Source organism: Marmota monax, unplaced genomic scaffold, assembly GCF_021218885.2.
Source record: "Marmota monax isolate L192 unplaced genomic scaffold, Marmota_monax_Labrador192_F-V1.1 WCK01_AAM20220418_F8-fsc00190, whole genome shotgun sequence".
In the NCBI taxonomy this organism is placed as follows: domain Eukaryota; kingdom Metazoa; phylum Chordata; class Mammalia; order Rodentia; family Sciuridae; genus Marmota; species Marmota monax.
The window spans coordinates 2,058,147-2,082,978 of NW_026693010.1; the positions used below are offsets into that span (position 1 = coordinate 2,058,147).

The 24,832-nt window shown below is 56.7% G+C and overlaps 1 protein-coding gene across 1 annotated transcript in view; it reads left to right on the forward strand.

Moving 5' to 3' along the window:
- The first annotated feature begins 21,309 nt into the window (after positions 1–21,309).
- Kif26a (kinesin family member 26A) overlaps positions 21,310–24,832 on the forward strand; it is a 35,813-nt gene continuing 32,290 nt past the window's right edge. The window contains exons 1-2 of the mRNA XM_046453149.1: positions 21,310–21,499; positions 21,859–22,104. Of these exons, the coding sequence (XP_046309105.1) occupies positions 21,458–21,499; positions 21,859–22,104 (288 nt within the window). The 5' untranslated portion in view covers positions 21,310–21,457. The remainder of the gene's footprint in view (positions 21,500–21,858; positions 22,105–24,832) is intronic.

Here is a 24,832-nt window from a genome sequence, read left to right on the forward strand (position 1 = left end):
GAGGCCGGGCCTCCGTCTTCCCAGCCTCCCTGCACCTGTGCCGGCCGTTCCCTCCTCCACATGCCTCTGCCCCACCTGAGTCTGTTCAGTCCCCCCCATCCCGCACCCCCACCCATCAGGGCTCAACAGGGTGTGGGCTAGAAGCCCCCGGGCCTGCCGTGCTCATGTGGCTGGTTGTGCAAGGCCAGGCCCAGTGTCTGGGTGAGGAGCAAGGTGGTTGCCAGCGCAGTGCCAACCAGGGCCTTCAACCAGGCTGAGGAGCCCAAGGTGTGGGCGGAGCAGCCCTGCCAGGCCCACCTAGGTGCCAAGGGTCAGCCCTCAGGGTCACACCTTTGCCCCATATCCCCTAGCCCAGGGCCAGGCAGATGGAAAGACAGGTGGGAATCCGCGTGGGCATGAGGTAGAGAGGTACCCAGGCCAGGGGCAGCTTCTCATGCCCAGCAAGGAAGGTCAGGGGCTGTATGTGATTCATGCTGGGGCGCTGGGCCTGGGGTAGGCTCTGTCCCTGCTGGACAACGTAACATTTGGACCAAGAACTTCCTGGGGTCCAAATACCTGATTTCACCCTCAACCAGGCCCCCGATGGGACATGTGGCTGCCCACCAGCCTCGGAAAGCCACATTCTCTGGGCAGGGGGCCGCCCTGCCATGGGCACCTGCACCCCATCCCTCACCCAGGCGGGCACAGTAGACCACATAGGCCCTCCCTGCCTCTCCCAGCAGGCAGCAGCCTGGGAGCCTGGCTTGAGCTGGGCCTGGGTCCAGGTGACAGACCAGCCGTGCCAGGAGCGGGGCCACTTCCAGAGAGGAAGCCAAGCCTTCTGGCCCCTTGTGGTGTGCCCCTGTCCTGCGAAGAGGTCGCGGCACAGGGATGCCCCTGAGCTTTAGAGCCGGGAGCCCTGTGGCCACTGGTGGGCTAGGACCTGTGGGGGGTGGGGTTCATGGAGGGACAGTCAGACAAATGCCTTGTGGAGCGAGGAGGGGCGAGCCCAGCCTGGGGTCACATGGCTGAGCCACCCTGATGCCCACACGGCAGCCTTCTTGCTCCTGGGTCCAAGCTGTGGCTCCTGAGCGCCCCTTCTTTGCTCCTGGGGGACCAGGAGGCCCATCGCTCTAGGCCACACACACTCAGCACTTCTCTCGGGCCTGCAGAGCCCCAGATTGTGAAAGCCACAGGTGGCTCACGTTACCCCACATGGCAGGACCCTCCCAGAGCAGGTGCCAACCTGCCAGAGTGGAACGCCCACTGGGGCCAGGGATGAGCAACCGCTGGTGAGGAAACGCCCACTAACCCTGGTGTCCATGGACAGCCCTGCTGAGCTGGCATCTCCCCAAGTGGGTCAGACAGGGTTCCACAGAGACTCTCAGGGCAACAGGGTACAGGGGGCTTCGACAGCAGGGCAGGGAGCAGGACTCCCCACAAGGCCCGGAGGAGGCCAAACTGCATTCTTGGGCCCTTGCACACTGTGGGAACACAGCTTGACCCACAGCCCCTGGATGGGGCGATCGTCTGGAGAACTGTGGGAAGTTGTAGGTAGTTGTCTAGAAACCTCCTGGGGGTCCCTGGGGAGAGGCCATCCCGGCCCTACGGGTGTGTTCCAGGGACTCCCTTAGAAGGGCAGGCCATGCTTGGGCTCCGGGAGCACGTTGCTGGGCCCTAGACCCTCAGGGAGCACTAGGAAGAGCCGGGCAGATGGCCATTTTGGAGTGCTCGCGTTCTGCTGTGTGTTGGCTCCTCTTCCCTTCTGGACCCCTGAAGAAGGCACTGAGTCACTTTACTTTTTACAGATGAAGAGACTGAGTCACAGAGCTCTGCAGTCCTGCACCCAGGGCCCCTGCCCGGGCACCTGGCAAAGCTGGGCTGAATCCGCCTGTCCAAGCCCCAGCTCCTCTCTGGACAGGTGTGAGATCAGGTCAGATGTGGGCAAGGCTCCGCTCAACTCTGCTGCTGCGTGGGAGGTGGCTGAGCCCAGGGCCAGGCCCCTGAGGGCTGCATTACTCACACCTGGTAATCTCTGGGGAGGCTTCTGCTCCCACAGGGCGTCCAGAACCTCTGGTCCCAGAGTTATCTCTGGGGAACATCTCCCTTTCACCGAACCCACAGTCTGTTTTCCCAGTATCTTCTACCTAGGATTGGACTCCAGAGTTGACCCCCCCCCCCAGGACGACTACCCCACCCCAGTGACCCATGAAGAGCCAGATTTCTCTTATGTGCTGCCCAGTTCTCCTCTGGCCATTCCGTGGTATTTCCTGCTACAAGGGAATCACAGGGCCTTGTACTTGTCACCTCAACACAATGGACCCCTTTGGCGCTGAGACAGGACCCACCCTAGCTGAGTGGGGACAGCCCACCTCTGCCCCCCATGGGGCTGCTGTAGGGCTCCGCACTGAGGGAGAGGAGGTGGGCTCTTCCTGCACAGGCAGCTGGGAGCCCTATTTCCTCAGCTCCTCTTCTTGGTCATAGGCCACTACCCACCCCCATGTCAGTCCTCTGACCCCAGTCCCACTCAGCCCTACAGACCAAGCAGCGGAGGACGCAGCCCCTTCTCTACAATGGGAGCTGGCGAATCGGAGAAGTCACTGCTCTTCTCTGAATCTCAGTTTTCCCAACTGCAAAATGAATAAATTAAAACCTCACTGTTCACTCTCCAGGGCGTTTTGCAATAGGTAGACTCCACGCCGCATAGGCGAAACTGCCCAGGGACTCCCTCGCAGCTTCACGGCTGGCCCTGACCTAGGTCCAAGCTGTGGCTCTGGAGCAGAGAACGTGGGTCTCCCCTGGGGTAACCCTAAGTAGTTCCCTGCACTTGAATGAATCATGACCACCTCTGCTGCCCACCAGGGGCTCCAGACTGGGGGGCGGGAGCTTGAGGGGGTCACCTAGAGCCTTCCCCACTGGCTCCAGTCCCTGCTCTGTTCAGAGTTCTTGGGAGCTCCCCCTGGGCTCCAGCACCTCCAGTCCGCAGGGCGCAGAGCGCCTCCAGGTTGCCGCAGCACGCTGGGCTCTGGCTTTGAGGGCAAGGTGCCGGCTCCCGCTGCGCGGTGGAGGGGTGGTACCGGGAAAGGCGGGCTGGGGCGCCTGGTGATCTGGTGTTGGGGCTGCCCCTTCCCCTCCCCCAAGGAGGCGAGTGTCCCGCAGCCAGAAACCTGCCCTCCTCCGCCCGCGCCGGTTTCACTTTCTCTCTGCCCCCACCACAGGCTAGCTTTGAAGTGAGCGGCGCGGGGTGGGCGTGTCCAGCCCCGGCGGCCGCCCGCCGAGAGTGCAGACCCGGGCAGGCTCGGTCCTCGCCCACCCCAGCCACCAACGGCCAGTGTGGAGCCCTCAGTGAGCCTGGGCGCCCGGGTCGGGGCGACACGGCGAGCTGTCCCCCCCGCCCCCGGCCAGCCCCAGGCCAGGTGCGCCCAGGCTGGGCGCTGAGGCGGGGGCGCCGGGCGGGGCCGCACGGCGGGTGAGTCAGGGCCACCCCCGCGCGGGCGCGCCGAGCAGGTCCCGGGCCGTGGACCTGCCGCGCGACCCGCCGCGCGACCCGCAGGCCCAAGAGCCGCCCCGCCTGGAAAAACCGGTCAGGCCTGCGCGGCGCGGGCGCATTCCGGCGCCGGGGAGGGCGGCCGCGCCGCATAAAAGCCGCCGCCGCGCGGGCCGCTGCCGCACGGAGCGCAGCCGCCGGGCCAAGCGGGGCCTGTGGGACTAGGGGACGCTGGGGTCGGCGGGGACTCGCGGATGAGGCGCGGTGCAAGCGGGCTGGGCCCTGCGTCTGCGCTTGCCCTGCGCGGGTCGGTGCGTCTGGGGTGCCCCGGGCGTCCGCGGCGGCTTGGAGGTGCGGACTGCAGCCGGGCAGCGGAGTGCACGGCGAGAGGCGCCCCGGGGGCAGGGGCTGGGCACCCTGGAATTCCCGGACGACGCCGGCGGTCCCCAGAGCAGCGGGGGTTTCTCTCTCAGGGCGTCGAGCCGAGGGTGCAGCGGACTCGCGCGCCGGGTTCAGTGGTTCTTAACAGTTCAACAGTTCTGTAGCGCAATTGTGAAATGTTTAGGACCACTAGACCCGCCGCGCCTGGCAGCGCGACCGCAACCACCAGGCGTCCCAAGCGCCGCTCTCAGTCAAGGTCAGAGTCAGGGGCGTGCCAGGGACCGCCCGACCGGAGCCCAGGCACCTGGCTGCGCGATCCCAGCCAGGTGGAACCCCGCGCGCGGCGCCCGGCAGTCCCGGGGCTCTGGCAACCCCAGCTGTGGACCTGAGGCCCCTGGCTGGCAATGGGCGGCTCTGGACGCTCAAGCAGCCCGAGATCCGAGAGCAGCAGGGAGGTGGCCGGGCGGGGCCTCCCCAAGCTCTGGGAACTGCTGGGGTCGGGGCGAGCTGGGTCGCCCACGCTCCTGGCAAGTTGCCGACCAGGAGACGCCATCGCCACCCTCCTTCGCCCAGGGCCCCACCCTTGTCGAAACTCAGCCGAATTCCCAGCGAAAACCTGGCAGTAGGTCTCGCGGGGTTAAGGAGCGCTCCTTGCCCTGGGCGTCCTAAGGGCTGGTGACTGGGGCAGTGGCAGCCGCACCCTACAGCGCGCTGGAGAGAGCTGGGAAGTCTGCCTGTCCTAAGCCCTCTCACTTCCCCGAGGGCCTGTGGTCCGCAGGGCGGGGCGGGAGTCCAGTGAGTGCTGGTGGAATTAAGGAAGGACCAGAATTGGACGCGGAGGAAGTTTGGAAACCACATGTGGTGACAGACCCGAAGCCTGGTTGTAGAGTTGGTGGCTTGCCACCTTTGGACCAGAGTGTCCCTATTGGGGCCTCAGGCTCCTCTGAGGTGTGGAGGGGTGGATATTGGGGGCGGGGGGTGCTAATGTGAAGCTCTGGGAAGCCCTGTTTGTCTGGGGCTGCCTGGCCTGCTGGTCTGGCCCTACCTCCCTGGATAATGCCCCCTTGGGTCCCTCCCTCCGGGGCACATGTTCAGGGGAGCTGCAGGACAGCCTGGGCAATCTGACAGGCCTGGATTTGCGGCCCACCAGGGCGTTTCCTGGCTTGGTGGCCCTGGACCAGCTGCCTCTTCTCTCTGTGCCCCACCTCCGTGTCCTCCTCCTGGCAGGGCCGATGCAAGGACGCAGGAGATAAATGTGGTGGGCTGTCCGGAGAGGGCCAGTCAGGGCGGGGCCCCTGGCCACCCAGGTGGAAGAAATGGTGTTCTCTGAGGGGCCCCCACCTTAGGTCAGCACCTTCCCCTGTTGTCCGTGTGACCACTTCTCAGATGCTTGGGTGCTGGGGTCCATGGTGCTTAGTGGGGCCAGGGGGTCTCCCCAACAATGGCACCTGGTGGCAGTTGCATTTTTTTATGGTGTTTTCCCCTCTGCCAGCTGCTTGGCCCTCAGCAGCTCAGGGAGAGCGGTTGGGGTTCAGCTGGGGAGTGCTGGGTTTTAGCCTTCTCTACAGCTTTAACGCGTTCTGTGTGGGGGAAGCGTGTGTATTCTAGATTTGCAAAAATAAACATATTTCAAAGCATCACTGTGTCCCTGAGGCTGGCTGTCCTTTTCTTCTGGGCCTCATCTCTGTGGCATTTCCTTCCCAAGCTAATCACAAGAGTGGGCAAGGGTGGCAGGTAGCGAGGTCCTTGCTCTGGGCTGCTTCCCAGTCCCAGTCCTACCTCTGGCCCTTTGGTCTCCGGAGAATCCTCCAGCCCCTGCTTGGATGGGCTGAGTCTGCCCCCAGCTTTCTTGTTGCTGGGGAGGGGGCTCAGACTACTGGATCTGACCTCCTGAGCCAGGCCTCTGGGCCAGATGCCTTCTGGGGCTTCAGGTGTTGCTGCCTCAAGGAGGCAGGCTGGGGTGGCCTCAAGGGGGTCCCAATTCCAGCTGTCTCCAGTCTGCTTCCTGCCTCACCTGACGAAGCCCCTCTGCTTGCTCCTGTTCATCCCCAGTTAGAGGCCATGGGCCAGCCCTGGGGACCTGGCATGGGAATGGGCCAAGGGAATGGTTGAGGGGCTGAGGAGAGAGGGCCCGCTCCCACCCTGCCGCCCCCTCCCTTGGCACAGGGAGCTGAGAGTCAGTGGCGGGTCCAAACCCCAGTTCTACCAGTACAAGCAAGCAGCCTTGGCCAGTGCCTCAAGCTCTGGGAGTACCTTTGTTCTCCTGCAAAGAGGGCAGTGGGGATCCCTGGAGGGGCCACTGAGACTGTGCAACCAATCCCCGAGCATCTGGGGCAGAGCTAGACCCATCATAGACACCAGTACTGCATCATGGTGGGAAGATTGGTGGGGCTCACTGGAGGGTCCTCATTGCAGCCAGGGTCTTGGAGGGTCCATGGAAGGCCTCGGGTTGCCATGGGGAGGGGCCTCACAACAGGCCCCTTTGTCCCTAGAGCTGTGAGGAGGGCAGGCAGCTCTTCCTGCAGACACCAGACTTGTGCTTCCTGGCACCCCAGTCTCTCTGTACCTTTCAGTCAGGCAGAGGATGCGGAGGGTCCCCTGTGTCCACTCCGTCTGGTGATGGAGTTGCCACACGCTATCTTGCCACCTCCCGCCCCACACCCAGGTCTCCTTTCCCAGCAGCCTCCCTGGGCTGTGGACTTAAGAGGCAGTTCTGCCCAGGGAGCGTTGACAGAGATGGCTGCAGGTCCTCATAATCGGCCTCCTCTGCCTCTGAGCAGAGCCAGGAGGCTGCGAGAGCCGCTCTGCTGAGCACAGGGAGGGCCACACCCCGGGGCACAGCCAGGCGTCCTTGGGTGACTGACCGTGAGTCTGCCGAGGTCTGCTGGGGTTTTCTGGGGTTAGCATTGAAAGTCCAGAGACAGGACGGGAGCTGGGAATCGGCCCAGGGTAAGGACCCGGTACTCCTGCCCTTCGCCACCCAGGCCACGTTCCAGCCTGTCCTTCCTTCCCATGGAGAAATGAAGCTTCTGACTTAATAAAGCCACTGCTGCTCTGGTGTCTGCTCGAGTTGCTCAGCCAGTCGGCTAAGTCAGGGTTCCCAGGCTGCGGCCGCTGACTCACAGGTGGGGCTCATAAGGAGCAGAGGCCCAGGCTCCGGGAACGTGGATGGGCTGAATCTGCCTCTATGCGAGTCCCAGGAGAGTCTGGTGAATGTCCAAGGCTGAGGGCCACCATCTCCAACAGCAAACTCCAGCCAGGGAAGGGAGTTAGGAAAGCAAGGGGGCAGGACCCTGCACTGGTGGCTCTCCAAAAGAGGCCCCGTGCCTCCTAGTCCAAGCAGAGCAGGAGTCCAGAGCAGAAACTCCCTCCCAGCCCCTGCACCCCTCCCAGGGTAGCCCAAGCATGACACAGGGGCATCCACACTCCGGCCCCCACTGCACAGGTGACACTACAGGGCTCTGGTCTGCAGGAGGCCTGCACAGGTGTGGGCGGGGTCTCATTCTATCATGCTCAGAGTGGAGATGGTCAGAGGATGGCTCCTCACTGTCTGCCTCCTTGGTGACTTGGGGAAGCCTGTGGAGGAACATCTGTCCACTCTGGAGGGCAATGGGGCCAGCTGTGACTGGCTTCCTGAGCATATGCTTGGGGTTCTGAGAGCTGTGGCAGAGGACCAGGAAGAGGTGGGAGGTGCCCAAGGAAGTGACCTGGCCTGAGCCTTCTATCTTGGGGGCACTTTTCTACTTGCTGTTGCAGGCTGGCGGCTGGCTGACATTCCCTGAGACACATGGTTCAAGCGTGCAACCCCCCCTAAGGGTAATCTGGCCCTGGGTGATTCTTCCCACAGGCCCCCTCCTGCCCACTTCTAGGGGTTTCTTTGTTGGAAGGTGTTTTGTTTTTTTTTTTAAGTTATAGTTGGACACAATACCTTTATTTTTATTTATTTATGTGGTGCTGAGGATTGAACCCAGGGCCTCACACATGCGAGACAAGTGCTCTGCCACTGAGCCCCAGCCCCACCACTGTTGGAAGTCTTTTTAACTGCAAATTCCATTGTCTTTACTAGTACAGGACTACTTAGTTTATCTATTTCTCCTCCTGTGAACTTTAGGAGTTTGTTTCTTTTAAGAGATTTCCTAGGATGTCAAATTTGTTGGTATAGAGTTGTGTGTGACACTCCATTTCTCTCTTGTAACCTCTGTAGACTCTACAGCAATGTCCCACATCCCATTCTTGATATTAGTGACACATGTTTTCTCTTTTTCCTTGGTCAGTTTGACTAAAAGTTTATCATCGTCACTGATCTTCTGAAAGAACCAACTTTGGGTTTTATTGATTTTCTCTGTTACTTTTCTGTTCCCTACTTCACTGATTTCCACTCTGATCTTTACTGTTTCTTGTCTTTGGGTTTTATTTACTCTTCTTTTTCTAGTTCCTTTTCTAAAACTTTATTTACTTGACATCTAAAAATCTTATGTATTTGTTTAGCTTGTTTTTAAATAGATTGTGGAATGGCTAAATCAAACTACTAACAGATAGATCACTTCACATTTATAGGTTTTTTTCGTGGTGAGAACAATTAAAATCTATTCTCAACATATTGTCATTAACCCTTGTTATTAACATTGTATGTTTCACAATATTGAACTTGAACTTATCCCTCCTATTTTTTTTTTAATCTTTTGGCTGACATCTCCCCAACTTCTTTTCCTAGTATGTTAAGGTAGAAGCTGAAGTCTTCTATATACTACCTTTCTTCTTTTATAATGTAGACATTTTAGTGCTATAAATTTATCTCTAAGAATTGATTTAACTTTATAATACAAATTTAGGCATACTTTTCTTTCACATTTAACCCATTCAAAATACTTACTAATTATTTTAAATTTATTTATTTTAAATTTCTCTTTGACATTGGATTACCTAGCAGTGCATAATTTATTTGCAAAATATTTGGGAATATCTTTCTGATACTGATTTTTATTTTTTTTTATTTTTATTTTTTGATACTGATTTTTAAATTTAATTCTATTATGAGTAGAGACTATACTCTTTGAGTAATTTTAATTTATTTGATTTATTTTATGGCCCATAAAATGGTCTGTCTTGGTAAGTGTTCTGTGTATCTATTCTGCTGTCATTGGGTGTATTGCTCTCTATATAGATGATCTTCAACTTACAACGGCTTAACTTATGACTTTCTAAATCTATGATGAGAGCTAGGGTTGTGGCTCAGTGGTACAGTGCTCATCTCACATGTCTGGGGCACTGGGTTCAATCCTCAGCACCACATAAAAATAAATAAAATAAAGGTATTGTGTCCATCTACAACTGAAAGAAATTATGATGGGTTGATCAGGGTATTTAAATGTATTTTCAACTTATTCTACTTTTGAATTACAGTGGGTTTATCAGGAGGTAACCCCCCTCATAATTTGAAAGACATCTGTGTGTCAGGCTGGGTTGGTTGATAGTGTTGTCCAAGCCAACAATATCCTTGTGATTTTCTGTCTGGTTATTAGAAGAAGTCTCCAACTGCAATTGTGGATCTGCCTATTTATAGTTTTGAAGTCTCCAACTGCAATTATGGATCTGCCTATTTCTCCTTTCAGTTCTATCCACTTTTGCTTTATGTATTTTGAAGCTTTATTATTTGGTGAATAAACATTTAGAATTGCTTTGTCCTCTTCTTGAAATAAGCTTTTTCTCCTTGATCAGATTCTTTACTCTGAAACTTAACTTTTTGTTTCTAATATAGCCACTCCATCTTGCTTTTGAATAGTCAGTGTGGCATTTCTTTTCTATCTTTTTTTCTGTTAACATATTTCTCTCTTCACATGATTCAAGTTATAATCCTTCAATCTTGTGATATAAGGTTTTAGATGCATTTTCTTTTAGGTAGCACATAATTGGATCTCGTTCTTTTATGCAATCACAGTCTCTGCCTTTTAAGTAGGATGCTTAGGTCATTTACATTTACTGTGATTACTGATACATTTGGATTTTAATCTATCATCTTATTCTTCTTTTTAAATAATGTTGATACTAGTCTCAAGATTTTTATTTAGTTGTAGATGAACACACAGTATCTTTATTTGTTTTTATGTGGTGCTGAGGATTGAACCCAGCGCCTCACTCATGCGAGGCAAGTGCTTTACCACTGAGCTACAGTCACAGCTTCTATCATCTTCTTTGTTTTCTTTTTTTCCTCATCTGTTATTTGTTCTTTCTGTTTCCTTTTTTTGTCTTCTTTTGGATTGATTTATTTTGTGATCACATGTTATTTTCTTTATTGCTTTATTAGCTACATTTCTTTGCTGGGTTCTCTCATTGGATATACAGTTATATGTTGTTTAACAACAGGGACATATTCTGAGAAATGCCTCCTAGGTAATTTCATTGTGCAAACACTATAAAATATCCTTAAACCAAATAATACAGTTATGATGTTACTAGGTGATGTAATATTATGGGACCACCTTTGTGCATTCAATCTGTCATCAATGGAATGTCATTATGTGACATATGTGTCTATGATGCACATCGTTAACTTATCATATTCTATTGTCAAGTAACATGCCATTTATGTATAATATATAAATTTATGTATAGTTATATAAAAGCCTTACATGTGGGTGCAGAGGTGCACACCTGTAGTACTGACTACTCAGGAGGCTTAGGCAGAAGGATCAAAAGTTTGAGACCAGCCTATTTGTCAAAATAAAATAAAAAGGACTAGGAATGTAGCTCAGTTGTAGAGCACTCACCTAGCATGCATGAGGCCCTGGTTCGATTTCTAATATATGTAGAGACAAACAAACAAAAACAATAATGAAGTAAAAAAAAAAACCCTTACAAATATATAATAGTATATTTCTACCCCCAGGTTTTGTGCTATTGTTATTTTTTATTTCATTTCTACATGTTATAAACGGCACAATGTGGTATTATTTTTGACTTAGTCAATTATCCCCCATCCCCAGCCTACTGGGGATCGAACCCATGGTCCTGCACATGGTAGGCAAGCGCTCTATCACTGAGCTCTTTTTATTTTTTATTTTGAGACAGAGTCTCGGTATCAGTCTGTTTTTTTGTTGCTATGACAAAATACCTGACCAGAACAATTTTTCAGGAGGAAAAGTTTATTTTGGGCTCAGAGCTTCAGAGGTTCAGTTGGTTGGCTGTGTTGGCCTGGGCCTGAAGTGAGCCAGAATATCATGGTACAAGGGAATGGTGGAGTTCATGGTGACTGGGATGAGGAGGGAGAGAGAGAGAGAGAGAGGTAGAGGAAGGGAGGGAGGGGGGAGGGAGGGGGAGGGTGGGAGAGGGAGAGAGAGAGTAGGAGAGAGAGGGAGGAGCCAATCACTTCACCTCCTGCATTAACACAGGAGCTTTCAGGGACACCTCAAATCCAGACCCTAAGTTGTAGCCTCAAAAATGTGATCCTTCTGCTTCAGCCTCCACGTAGCTGGGATCTCAGGTGTGCCCTTGGCCTGGCATCAGTTCTCTTTTTAAGAGGTGTGAAAATATAAAAGACAGTTTCTGCTGGCTGGCTTACTTACCACTTGGGGTGCTCTTACCTCCTTTGTGGGGACCAGACTCCCCCTGGTGTCACTTGCTTAGAGAACTTCTGCAGTACGTCTTGTGGTACAGGTTTGCCGGAGAGGAATTCACTTGGCTGTTTAACCTATGGTCTGGGGACACATTGTCACTGACCACAGGTTTCCAGGTTGCAGAGCATCTTCTTTCACTGCCCTGCAGTTGTCCCCTTGTCTGTGGCTTGCGTCATTTCTGATGAGACCCCCACGGTCATCCTTGTCTTCATTCCTCTGTCCATTCATGCCTCCCTTCCCGCCTGCCCACGGGGTGCTTTCTTCTCATCATCACTGAAACTTTCTTCTGTGTATTCGTGGTCTTCTTCACGGCTCTTGTGACTAGGGTTCACTAAGTTCTCAAATCTGTGGGTTTACTATTTTTATTAAACTTACAAAGTTCTCAGTCATCACCTCTTTAAACACGGCCCAATATGGTGTTGTTTTTGACTTAGTCAATTATCACCCACTGCCCCCACCCCCCGTCCATTACTGGGGGTTGAACCCATGGTCCAATTTATAAATCCCTAGTCCCCTTCTGGGGTTCCAATCGCATGTGTGTTAGGTCAATTAAAGCTGTCTCAAAGATCACTGGCAGTCTTGGTGTCTCCTTGTCTCATGTTGGGTAATTTCTAGTTCTATATCAATAATGGCTTTTTGTGAAGGGTCTAATTTGCTATCAGTTCCACTGTCATTTCCATGCCGGGCATGACATTTGTCATCGCTGGGAGTTTGATTGAATCTGTTTTATAGATTCTGTTTTATATATTCTATCTTTTTGGACATGTTGAAAATCAGCTATAACATGGTTTTAGTGTTCTTGTCTGTTAATTCTTATTATGGGCTTCATTTCTGGGTCTGTTTCTATTGACTGATTTTTCTCCTCGTCATGTGTTTTTCTGTTTCTTTGCAAGCCTGGTTGTTGTTTATTGGCTTCTAAACATTGTAGGGTGCTGGGTAATTTTGTTTCTTATAATATTTTTCTGGGACATGGTTAAGTTACTTGTAAATAGTTTGACCCTTGGGAAGATTGTTTTTGCTTTTTTAGGTGGTGCTAGTTAAACCTTCATTATAGGACTAGTTTTTACACAAGAAAGTTTGCTCCGATGAGACAGACTTCCTGAGTGCTCTATACTGTGCCTGTGAATGATAAGGCTTATTTATTTATTCATTTATTCTTAATCTTGGGCAGTGGGAACACAAACCTTCTCAGTATAGGTTTAAAATTTTTAAAAATGTTAACAAATTATGGGGAAATACACTTACACATGCCTATACACCTGCATACATACATACGTACATATGATAAAATTCACCATTTTAGACACTCCAAGTGTACACCTAATGGCACCTGGGTAGTAGAGCTCAGTCCCTTCTGAGGGAGCTCCCTAGGTCTCCCCACCCCTCTCTCCTTCCAGCCTTCCTTCAGCTCAAGCCCCCGACATGAATGCAAGCGTGGGCAAGGACTGTGGCTGAAGGCAGTGCCCTTGGCTGAGGCCACCCTCAGTGGTGCCCTCGGCTCAGCCTGGGGTGTCTCTCTTCCCTCTTCTGCTCAAATAATCAGCTTTTCCTGCAAGTTTCATGTATCACTTAGAGATCTACTATGGAAGCTGAGGGTTTTATACAACTTTGACCATTTTCTATCCTGAGCTCTATCCTTCCTACAATTTGGTCACAATTTTTGATTAAGCCCATAGAAGAATTTACATTAGTTCATGAGCTACATAAATGTAATCCACAGTAGCACACATGATCACAGCTCCTTGCTGGGACTGCTTTTCTTTTAAAACATTTAAAATGAGTGCCCCTCTTAGAACTGTACATAGTTTGATATTGTGGATAATTCCAAGGCTGATTGATAGAAATTTTAATTACTCTTCTACATGTTTTTAACTACAAAAATAACCTGTTTACTCTCTGCCTCCCCATCAAGGCCTCCCTGTAGACGTCTCTGAATGTTTGCTGAATGTGACACCCTTGAACCCCCTTCCCCACCAGCCAGAAACGCCCTCTATTTTTTCTGGTTGGACCCTATGTCCTTGGTTCCATAGCCTCTTTTTCCTTGGCTTTGTTCTTTGTTTTTGGGGAGCTCATCTTCCAAGACCCTCAAGAAGGGGGAAACAAACAAAGGCCAAGTTTTTCTCTTTATCCACTTTTATGCTCAGTGGGTAGTTTGGCTGGGTACAGAATTCTGTCATTTCCCCTCAGCTTTGGACACGACACCGTCTGCCTGCTTTCATTGTTACTGTGGAGAAGTCGGATGCCAGTCATTCTCTGGTCCTGTAGGTGGGGACTCCTCCCTCCCTCCCCTTTTAGTATCTTCCATTTGTCCTGGTGTCGTTTTGAATTTTCGCAAAGATGTTGACTTTTTTTCTTTTATTATCCTAGGCATTGAAGACTCCTAGCCCAGGGTTCTTGGAATTGTCATTTTTAATTTTCGTATTATCTCCTCACTCATGTTTTTCCTGCCCTCTTTCTCTGCAGCTCCCATTAACCAGAAATTCTACTTCCTATTCTGTCTTGTCATTTTTCCCCTTCCTTCTTCTTTTCCAAGTCTTTTTGCTTTGCTTTCTGGGGAATTTCTTTGTCTTTGTCTTTCAGTCCTCTTCAGTTGTGTTTCTATTGTCATGCTTCATCTTCCAAGTGCTTTTTGGTTGCTTTCTGAATTGCATCTGCCTGTGAGTTCATGGAACTCAGTATCTTCTTTTTCTGAGGACACTCCTTGACCTCACCCAGGACCAGTTGCCATGGAGATGGTGGTTCCTGGGGGAGCACCGTGGTCAGCAGTGCTGTCTGAATCCATCTTCCTCCATTAGCACTTCAGAGCAAGCCGTCACCATGCTCTGCGTGGCACCCCACAGCTGCACACTCTTGCATGTGGCCCTCTTGCTTGCTCACACCCCCCCACTCAGAGCCTGCATTCACAAGACCGCCTTCATGCCCAGTGCTGGTCCCTTGGGGTCCAGAGCTCAACTGGACTCCCCTCACCCTAGAGAACTCCCTGAGAGGTGCGAGAGGGTGTCTTGTGTGAGGTCTACCCAGGGCCATCTGGGAGCGAGCAGGGCCATTTCTGGCACAGCGTGCGGGTGCTCAGGGCTCCACAGGTTATGCCTCTGTGTTGTGGGTTTCCAAACCGCACCCAGGGAAGCTGCTTGGGACGGGTAGGACTCCTGCCTCAATGTGTTTCTCTCCTCTGGACACTGCCTGTTTCAAGATGGAGGTTGAGTCCAGTCTTGGAGGGGCAGAGAGAGAGGGAGCAGGAACAGGAAGTCAGGGGTAGGGGGAGTAAGGCCTGTTAGTGGGGTGAAGGGTGAGGGGACACAGCAGCAGCAGGTCTGGCAGGGCCTAGGGGCCTGGAAGCAGGAGCCCTGGGATGCACGCCTTGCTGCTCTCCCTTGGTGCTGTGTTGAGACCAGTGGGAGGGGGCACTGGGTTAAGGCCTCTCAGGAGTCCAGGTCAAGCCTTTGCCCCTCTCAGTTTTCCTATCTGTGTAGGAGGGAAACTGGACCAAGTGATTGCTTAGTTTTCCTCTGGCCACAGGGACTGTGGCCAAGGTGCGCCACCTGCTGGTCTCAAATTCAGTGTCCGGATTCTGGATGTAGCTGAGCAGGACTGAGAGCAGGACAGCTGGCAGGGTTGGAGCGCTGGAGGTGTACAGAGAGGCTTTTGCATGTGGGGGTGCCGAGCCTATAGGGAATCCAGGTGGGGCACCCTGGAAAGGGTCTGAATTTCTACCAGGGCAGGGAGCCCTGGCACATGGGCTGGAGGCCCTGGTCGGGTGAGAGGGCCACTTGGTGCCATGCACATCTCCTCCTTGGAGCTGGGAAGCGAGATCAGGAAGGCTTCTACTGGCCAGGGAAGTGTTCTCAGGCTGGGGCATCTGGCAGTCACATGGGCTCAACTCTTTCTTGGGGCTGGGCTGCATGGTCCTGGGTAAGTCATACTGAGGAGGGTCTAACATTGTGGCTGTGCTCTGGGTGTGGTGGGAAGGACAGGAGCCCCTCTGCTGTAGGGCTCATGTAGGAATGAGCAGACAGAGCTGCCCAGGGCCTTGGGCATTCTTTTATTTCCCCAGTGGTTTGAGTGGGTTTCTGCTCTGTGCCAGCTCAGAATGCTGCCCCCTGGGAGCTGACTTTACAGTGGGCTGTGGACACCACTCTAGATGGATGAGAATTTAAGCAAGCCAGCACTGAGTGCTCAGGAGGAAAGGGAAGCATAGCGGGGGGTGGTGGTGCTGGCCAACTGGAGCTTTAGGAGGCAGGCGGGGAGGTTGTGCTGTGCAGGTGGCGTTTCAGAAAACACTTGGGGCGAAACTCGGGGGGCAGGTCCCACCCTCAACTGAGGCAACCACAGAGCAAGGGCTGCTGCTGGGGGCCAGTGAGGAGGCCCCTGGGTATGGAGTCCAGCTTGGGGCAGAGTGGGGGAGGGCAGCCAGGCCCTGCAGAGCACCCTGCCTCAGTGGGCAAGATGGGAAGCAGAGGTCCTGCCTTCTCAAAGCTCTCCCTTGCTGCTGTGTTGAGACCAGTGGGAGGGGGCACTGAGGGCACAGAGCCTTGGGTATGGCTATTGCAGGGAGCCTGTGGGTGGCCGAGGCCCTGAAGACTGAGAGAGGCCTCCGGTGGACGCTGGGCTGTGGGAAGTGAGGAGGTGTCAGGCATGACTTGGGGGTGGTTGAACTGAGGGTGAGGCGGCCTCCTCCCTCTCCCTTCTCACCCAGCAGTTTGACGGGGGAGCACTGCAGCCTGTGGAGCACCAGGCCCTCCCTGGAATTGGCCAAGGTGCTGAAGTCACCGTGCCAGTAGTGCCAGTGCTCAGCCGGGGAGGGGGAGTGTGAGGGAGGGACCAGTGAGGGTCCCCATGCTACAGGCAGCGGCCAGATCTGGACTCTCTCTGTGAAGGCCTTTGGCTCAGTGTCCTCCCAGGATCCTGGCCAGGCACCTGCAGCCCTCTGTGAGCTGACCACCCATTGCTCCTGTGTCTGTCCCTGGCGCAGGAACTGCAGGTCAAGGTCCATCCCCATCCTCTGCTCCCCTGAGGCCAGCCCCTGGAGTAGAGTGCTGCAGCACTGAGGGCTGAGGAGCCGGGACTCCATCAGACTCAGGGATGAATTCTGGCTGGTGACATCTTCCCTCAGCCTGTGTTCTACCTGTGCACCTCTTCTAGCACCATGGTGAGGTGTGAAGGAGTGAGAACCGTCCCGTGGGTGACATGGAGCCCAGATCGCAGTGAGCACCAGTGACTGCGAACCCCAATGGGCTACCCTCCCAGCACTCAGACACCCCTGAAGAGATGGGGCTGGCGACCTCCATCATCGCTGGAACCCATGGATGCCCCTGGTGCTGAGGAGGAGGAGGAGGGGTGCTGCCCAAGGTCAGAGGCTGGATGCTCTCCTGAGGCACCCTCCCGCCTCCCACCCAACAGCATCTGGGCCTCCCCTCCCTCTTGGGGCTGGTGAGCCACCAGGCTTGGGGGAGCACTGGGAGGGGCTGAGGTCCCTGGGGTTGAGCAAGGGCTCTTCCCATCCCCACTCCGGGAGGCGTGAGGGTCTGCTGGACACCCAGTGTGTTGGGCCCACTTGAATCTCTAGCAAACCTTCCCAACCTCTTTATCAAATGCCATGACAGTGATCCAAACAGCCACGGGAGCAGAAGCACATGGATGTGGGAATGCAGTGGAAGCAAAGGCCCCTTGCCCTCTCCCCAGGGCAATGGCTTCACTTCTCATGCTCTTACCTGGAAAGATGCAGGACTGTGTGAGCACAAATAGTCCCTGGAAATATAACACGGCCACACTGCACTGTGTCCGCCCCTGTACTGCATCTGGGCCATCATTCCAAGACCCCAGTTCCCACTGCCACCCACCCACTATCACCAAGGATAAAGTTTGAGAGTCGGCTGTTTCTCATGCCAATGCCAGGAGTTGGTCCTCTTATGAATACCCTGGGACCAAGTCTTCCTGGCCTCCAGTGGCAGGCTCTGAGGATTGTGCTCTTTCCTAAAGACTGGACAGAAGAAGGCAGAGATGACCATGGGCCCTGGGCTCAGATGGACTTCCTGTGTGGTGTTGAGGTGCCTCCCTGGGGAGGAGGGCTCCTCAATGGCACCAGCATGTTGGGGGCGGGGGTTCCACATGCCCAGTGCAGGAACCTGACCACTCCAACCTCCCTGAAATATTACCACACAGGGTCTGACTGGAGGCTGAGCTCCAGCAATTAATCCCGGGGAGGCTCCGCTCAATTGCAGGAGTTTTTTTTTTCTCTTTTGCTCCCTTGGCCTAGATTTCCCTGGGGACAGCTCTGATCAGCCGCTGCGGGCCTGGTAAATTAAATGTTAAAAAAATCCCACAACGACTTTAATCAATCCAGAGATGGCAGATGACCCCCTCCCAGAAGGCTCAGTACACTGGAGGGATACCCGCGGCTCCGCTAGCAGACAGAGTGGAAGACTAGGAGGGCAGGAAGCTTCCTCCCAGGCCCCTGCGGGGGAGGAGGGGAGCCCCAGGAAAATCCAGACTAGGGGAGCTGACAGGAGGGTCTGGGCAGGGCCTCTGGTGCCCTTTGTAATCTTGCCAGCGATCTCTTTCCCAGGCCAGCGATGTCAGTTCCATGGCCTCTCTCCTGAATCCAAGCCTGGATGGGGGCTAGGCTGGTGTAAATTGCAAATAAAGTGTTCCTGAGCAGCCTGTTGGGAGACACCGGAATCGCTGGGCTCCGGTCCTTCAGTTGCCACTGGGGGGAATCGGGGAAGCACCCCGAGAGCCTGAAGGTCTTTGGCTTTGGTGGAGCAGGTGGCAGGGGATCCCCGTCTTTCCCAGGGTGCTAAGGCTTCTGAGCGGGTCCTTTCCTTGCCCGCTTCCCTTTCAGGTGCACTCCAATGCTCATCTCCCCCGGGCCATTTCCCGACACCCTCTAGTTCCCAAAGACTTTCCCCAATGGGCCTGGGAAATTTAGATGACCCTCTCCAGCTGCTTTGCCATCTTCTCCCTGGTGTCCGGCCACCGCACACCAGGCCCGGCGTGCCGCGCCATAGGATCGAGGGATCCCGGCTTGAGTATGGGTCTGGGCAGAGCCTGCACCTGCCCCGTGTTCCTGACTCTGAAAGTAAATTTGGTTGCGCCCTGCGGTCAGCCAGAATCTCCCACTCCGAGAGAAGTCCCAGGAGCTGCCGGAGGCATCGGATCCGGGCCAGAGAAGGCCGCTGGAAAAGGCAGAATTGGGGACCCAGAGTGGAGGCGCGGGGCCGGCGCGCCCTGCCACTGGCGCTTCGGGGCCCACCGGCCAAGGTTGGGCGCGGGATGGGGCTGAGAGCCGCTCAGGCAGGGGTGTCCTGGAGCTTGCAGGGTGAGGAGCACACGGTCATTTGGCTCCATTAAACGTCTTCAGGGACCGGGACAGATTGGAGGGGAGATGGCTGGGATTATGCCCCCTACCGGCGGAGGTTTCGCGGATCCACGCTCAGTAGCGCTGCCCCTGTCGAGCTCCGCGACCCCCCATCCTCCGCTCCGCAGCGGGCGGGGCCCCTCCCCCCTCCGGTCCGCGAGTCCGGCTCGCCGCCTGGGCGGAGGGGGCGCTGTAGGCGCGGGAGGGCGGGCGGGACCGGAGCGCGGGGGCGCGCCGCGCGGAGCGAGCGCAGGGCCCCGGGCGCGGGCCGCCGAGGACTGGGGGCCTGGCGGGCGGCCTGCGCCGTGCGGGGCGCGGCGGCGGCGGCGGGCGCGCGGCCAGTGAGCGCGCGGGCGGGGCGGCGGCGACGGCGGGAGGCGCTCGGGGCCGCTCCCCGCGCTCCGCTGCTCTATGGCGCTGCCCCGGCCGCCCGAGCCGCCCCGCGGCGCGCCCCGCAAAGCTCCCAGCCTGCTGGAGATGGGGGCGCTCTGTCTGGACTCGGAGATCATCCTGGGCTTCACCAGCCACCTCCTGCGGCGGCGAGGCAAGGTGAGGGCCGGCGAGGCTGGGTTAGCGGCGGAGGCGCTGTCCCGGGACTTTGAGGCGCGGCTCCAGCGCTCAGGGTGCGGCGCGTGGAAGAGGCGGCAGGTCCCGGCGCACTTTCTTCGGTTGGTGCCGCCCGCTTCTCTCTCCTGACGGGACCGAGCCCGAGGCAATCAGCCAGGGAGGGGAGCACAGCGCAGGGACCCTGGTCTCACCTTGCGCCTTGCTGGGGTGGGGGAGGCAGCGGTTCCAAGGATCCCTGGTTGATTCTGAGTCCCTAAGGTGACTCCTGGCTCTTGCGTCCACCTCAGGGTTCTTCAGGACTGTCTGGGCTCCCTCGCAGAACCCGGTGTAAGGTGAGCGCGTGAGCTTCCCGAAGAGCCTTGGGATGCGGTGAAGTTTCGGGTGTGGCTGGCAGTAGGCGCTGCACCAAAGGCTCCTGGCGTTGTTTCTGCGGGGTCCGTGAGAGGAGTGCTTGTGTGTGCTTGTGGATATGGAGGATGTGCGAGCCAAGCTTCTGCCCTGGTGTGTGTCCCAGGGCAATAGAGGGGCGGTGCTGTCTGCAGGCCCTGGGGGTGGGGTAGGGAATGGTGTCCGGGGTACCCAGATCCCGGGGTGGGATGACGTCTTCTTTAGTGAGGCTGTGATTAGCCGGGGGAGGAGTTTCCAGTCCCCCAGGTGTGTGGAAAGGGGCCTGCGCTGTGGGGTTGCAGAGGCAGATCGGGGAGCCCCCTGCCCACTTTATTCCTCACTCCCCGCCGCATTAGCAAACCCCTCAGTCCACTGACGACCTGGAAAACCATGAGAGGATCACCTACCCCACTTTGTTGGGGAGTGTGTAGGAGTGGAGTAAAGGGGGATGTTTAAGTAAAGGGGAATGGGCTAAGCAGAAAGGAAAGGTCGATTTGAAGGCTCAGTCCTGCGACTGTGGGCAGAGAGGCGGCAGGCCGGGGTGTCGGCTGGATCATGCTAGCTCTGCAGTCCTGGCCTCCGAGGTGCGCCTCCGGCCCGGATCATCTGTGGCGTGTTGTTTCCGCGCCTTTGAAGCCGCGTGCGCACGGCGACCGGCAGGGGGCGCTTGCGTCACGGGGAGCCCAGCCACCGCGGCCGCCTAGCCAGACCTGGGGTTTTAGACTAACCCAGAGAAGGGAACAGAATCGCCTGCGACCTCGGGTGGCGGCGACACTTGGTGTTGGGCTTTGGCGGGAGCAACTGGTCGCCAGGGAAGAGGGAGCGACCTCCCAGCCGGAGACAAACAGGCAATTAATTCCGGAGCTAAGTTCCCATCTGCCAGGCCTGCTGACAACAGGTCTCGCGCACACCCCCAGGGCCATCCGCTACGCTTCCTCTAGTTTCCCGGCGGCAGGGCTTGCACACCCACTTTCAGGCACATGCACAGCTGCAGACACGCGTGCCGCTTGCAGACACGCCAAGACACAGATACTCGCCCGGGCACTTCCTGAGGCGCAGATCGCGGCGACACTCACCCAAGAGAGGCAGTTATACCTAAGGGTGGCCAGCCACACACAAAGTGCGCTGGGAAAGCGATTGGCAGCTTGGGGCACAGGGACCAGTCCCTTCTTTGTCCCACTTGGCTGTGAGGGCTTCGGGCAAGACCTTCCCCTCCGTGGCCTGTTTCCTGCGTGCAAAGAGAAGTGGATGGGTTCCTTGCAAAAGGCGCGCAGACCTGGACGTCCCAGGAGCGTAGCTGGAGGCGCATGCGCGCGTGTAACTTGAGCCTCTCCGCGACCCCCAGCGCCCCTCCCCCGGCTGGCGCTCACCTTACAGGTTGGGTCCTTGGAGTGGGAGGGGCCGCGCGTGGAGGCAGGATCCCCCCCTCCCGCACGCTCCGTGCAGCAATAGGTAGGGGGCGGCGCTCCGGCTCCCCGCCCCGTGCAGCCCGTCCGGCGCCCCGCCCCCGGCCCGCCCCGGCCCAGCCCGCCCGAGAGTACGGCCGCCGCTGCCACCGCACGCTAGCCGCCACTTGCCCGCCCCGCCAACTTCGGAGCGGCGGGCAGGGCCATGGGGGCGCCCCCGGGCCGGATCACGTAGCTGTGGCGCCCCTAGAGCCAGCGCTGCCCCTCCTGCGTCCCAGTTATGGGCGGCCGCGGCGCCCCAATGTGCGCAGCGCAGCCCGCGGTACGCGCGGCCGGGTCCGGAGCGGGCAACCAGCGGTGGGCGGCGGGGACAGGCGGGCACCCAGCACGGAATCCGGGACGCTTAGGAGGCTGGATGAGTGGCGGCGCCCTCTGGGGGTCGGGCCTGGAGCGGGGCGCGGCGGGACGCCGGCCTCCTGCTGGGGCTGCCACACTCGGGGCCTCCGCGGTGCGGGGAGAGGGTGGGCTCCAGGTTCGGTCCAGCGCTCTAACTTTGGCGAGAGGGTCGCTCTACGGCCGGGCGGGCCAGGAACTGAGTCGCCGGTGAGGGCTTCTGTAGTGGCTCCGCCCAGCAGCCCAGCTGCCCAGCTAACTGTCTCCTTTCTCCCTCATCTACTATAGGTGGCCGAGAGTGGCCCGGCCCGGGAGCCTCTGCCGCTGCTGGAAGTGTCCCCACGCAAGAGGCTGCCCTCGGGGCCGGACCAGGACCCATGTGGCAGCCGCCCTGCGCCCGAGGGCGCCGGGGCCGGCGCAGAGCAAAGCCACTCGACCAGCGGGGGTGGCTGGTGTCGCCACTGCCACACGAAGCTCGTGGAGCTCAAACGGCAGGCATGGAAGCTGGTCAGTGGACCTGGGACGCCCATCCGGGTAAGCGATCCCTCCCCAAGCTGTTCCCTCTGTGGAGCTTGGGAGACCTTGCGGCTTGGAGGGAGGCAGGGTTCCACACCAGGTTTGTTTTCATTTGCCCCTCCTGGGCCTCAGTTTCCCTGTCTGTAACACCATGTATGAGCTGGGGCTGCTCATTCTAAGGGGGTGCTGTGTGGGCCAGAGAGAATTGGGCGTGGGTTTCTCTCCCAGCCATAGATGTCCCACAGCTGGAACCTCTCTGTCTGTTTGGGAGGGGGAGGAGAGAGAGCCTGCTGGCAGGGACTCCACCCAGGGCAGGACAGCTCCTGCCCTGCCAGCAGCTAGAGGTTACTTGGTGCAGTGTGGCCCTGGGGGCACCTGGGCCCGCAGCCAGGTGAGTCAGGTGTTGGGAGGGCATGGAGGGTGAGATGGACAATCCCCCCTCCCCCCGCAGCTTGGTTCTTGCCTGCCGCTCACTGGGTGTCATGGGTACAATCTGTGTGTTCCTCTCATCTGGGACTCTGCCTCTCAGGCCAGGGCAACCCATGTGGGAAGTGAGCTGCTGGTTCTGGCTTTCCCAGGCTGCACTGGTGCTTGTGGGGAGAGGGTTCCACTGGGCTTTCCGGCCAGTGGGCTTGCCCCCCGCCTGGAAGGAGCAGGCTCCATTGTTCCAGGGAACAATGCGCCCTGGAAGTCTGCAGGCCAGGGAGGTGGGGGTCTCCAGAGGAAGCTGAGAGCCTGACCTTCAGTCTTTTCGAAGGAGTTTCTGGGAAGTCCACATAATCCTCATTGAATCTAAATATAGTTCTTCACAGAGACCTGAGTAGTCTGGGGGATGACAGCAGTGGAGAGAGACAGGACCCTGTGTGTCCTTCTGGGCCAGGGCAGGATGAGGCAGGAGCAAGGCTGGTTTCTGTCCTGGGTGCCCTCTGTCGGCCTTGAGGGGTCAGCCAGGGGTGGGATGCTGCTGCTCTTTCTGTGGCCCTGGGGAGGGGGACCTGTGGGCCTACCCTGGGTGTGGCTGGACACTGCAGTGTCCACTGCCCTGAGCAGGCTGCAGCCTTTGCCAGGCTCTGTGCCCCAGATGGTCTGGGTCCAGCCAGCAGGTAGCAGGGACCTTTGAGGATCCCAGAGAGGGCCATTTGGGATAGGTCCTGAGGGCTTCAGGAAACCGAGGCCAGAGAGGCTTTAGTAACTGACCTGGTCTTCCTCTCTTACAGTGGGCTTTGCCTATTGCCACTGCCTAGGCCCAAACCATGGTCCTTGGCCAGTCAAGAACCTGGTCTGGCTGGCCACAGGTGGGCTGGGGGTGCTGGCCCTGGTCCAGTCTCTGATAGATTTGAGATCCCTCCTCTAAGGGGAACCTCCCTCATCTGTTCCTGCAGACAACTAGTCAGCAAAGCCTCTGACCACTCATCTCCATGTTCCCTGAGTTTGGCCTTTGCACTGGCCAGTCCTCGTCAGTGCCTCTGGCTTGGCTTTTAGGAACCCTTGCTTTGGGTGCCCTTGCCTGATCTTGGTGGGGGGAGGGAGGGAGGTGGTGGAGGGACAGCCTGGTGGGTTGCCTTGAGCTGGGCTCCCTGAGCTGGCCTCAGGGCCCTGCCAGGGCTTATCTCTGCTGGCTCCTCAAAGCCCTCCTGCCAGCAGACGGCTCCCGTAGGCTCTGATTCCCATCTGTAACATGGGGCTTCCTTTGTGCCTGTGATTTCACGGGTGTGGCCGGGCAGGGTAAGCCTTATACCCCAGCTACTGACGAGACCCAGGCTTGGGAGTCATACTGTGCCTGGGTCTTCGGGGGCCCACGGGTGTTGGCATAGTGGCTGGGGCCTGGCTGGCTGGCTGGCGGCCTGCATTGAAGGCCTGCCTCCCTTTGCCATGGTGTGGCCTCTTCTCCCTGCACCTCCTTGGTTTCCTTGTCTGGGCCTCCAGGGACCTCATGTATAGGGACTGTGCCCTCAGCCCATTTTGAGCCTCATACCCTCTCTGGGTACCAAGTCGAGGGCAGGCTCTCTTTCAGCCCAGGTCGGAGCTGATCTGAGAAGGGCCTTGGGCCCTGGGTGTGGAGAGGCATTCTCTAGGATGGCCCCCACTGTGCCACCTCTCCCAGGCCTCACGTCCCAGGTGACTGCTTCAGGATCCTGCTTGGCCTGGGGTCCACCTGTTGACTGGCCTCCTGTGGCCTCCATGGGCCTTTTCTGGCCCTCGGAACCTCATGCCTCCCTCCCTCCCCTGCCATAGATGTCCCCTCCTCCCGGACCCCCAGCCTCCCTGGGCAGAAGGCCCTGCTGTCATGCTGCTCTGATGTTCTGCGCCCCTTTCCGGGTATCCCTGCCTCTGAGGATCCCTGAGGGTCTTGCAGCACAGTGACCACCACTTGTAGGCTGTTACAGAGAAGTAGTCCCCAGGTTCCACCACACCCCTTTTTTTGCCTCCACCCCAGTCGAGGGTGCCACCCTCAAGCAGTAGTTCTGCCAGGGGAGGCGTGGGGTCCAGGTGCCTTGGAAATGTTTGTTGAATGACTGAGTGGCCAGCACAGTGGGGGGACAGCCAGCCACACCTCATGTGGTCACCTTGAAGCTAAATTCTGCCTCTGTGTTCCCCAAGGTGACAACTGCTATGGAGGGTGGCAATCCCTCTGCCCTAGGAAGGATCACACCCTGCTGCAAGGGGGTGGGGTCCTCCCAGCTGCTGCCCAGATGTGTTATTTAGAGGTGACGACTTCTCCAAAGTCCCTATGACATTTGAAATG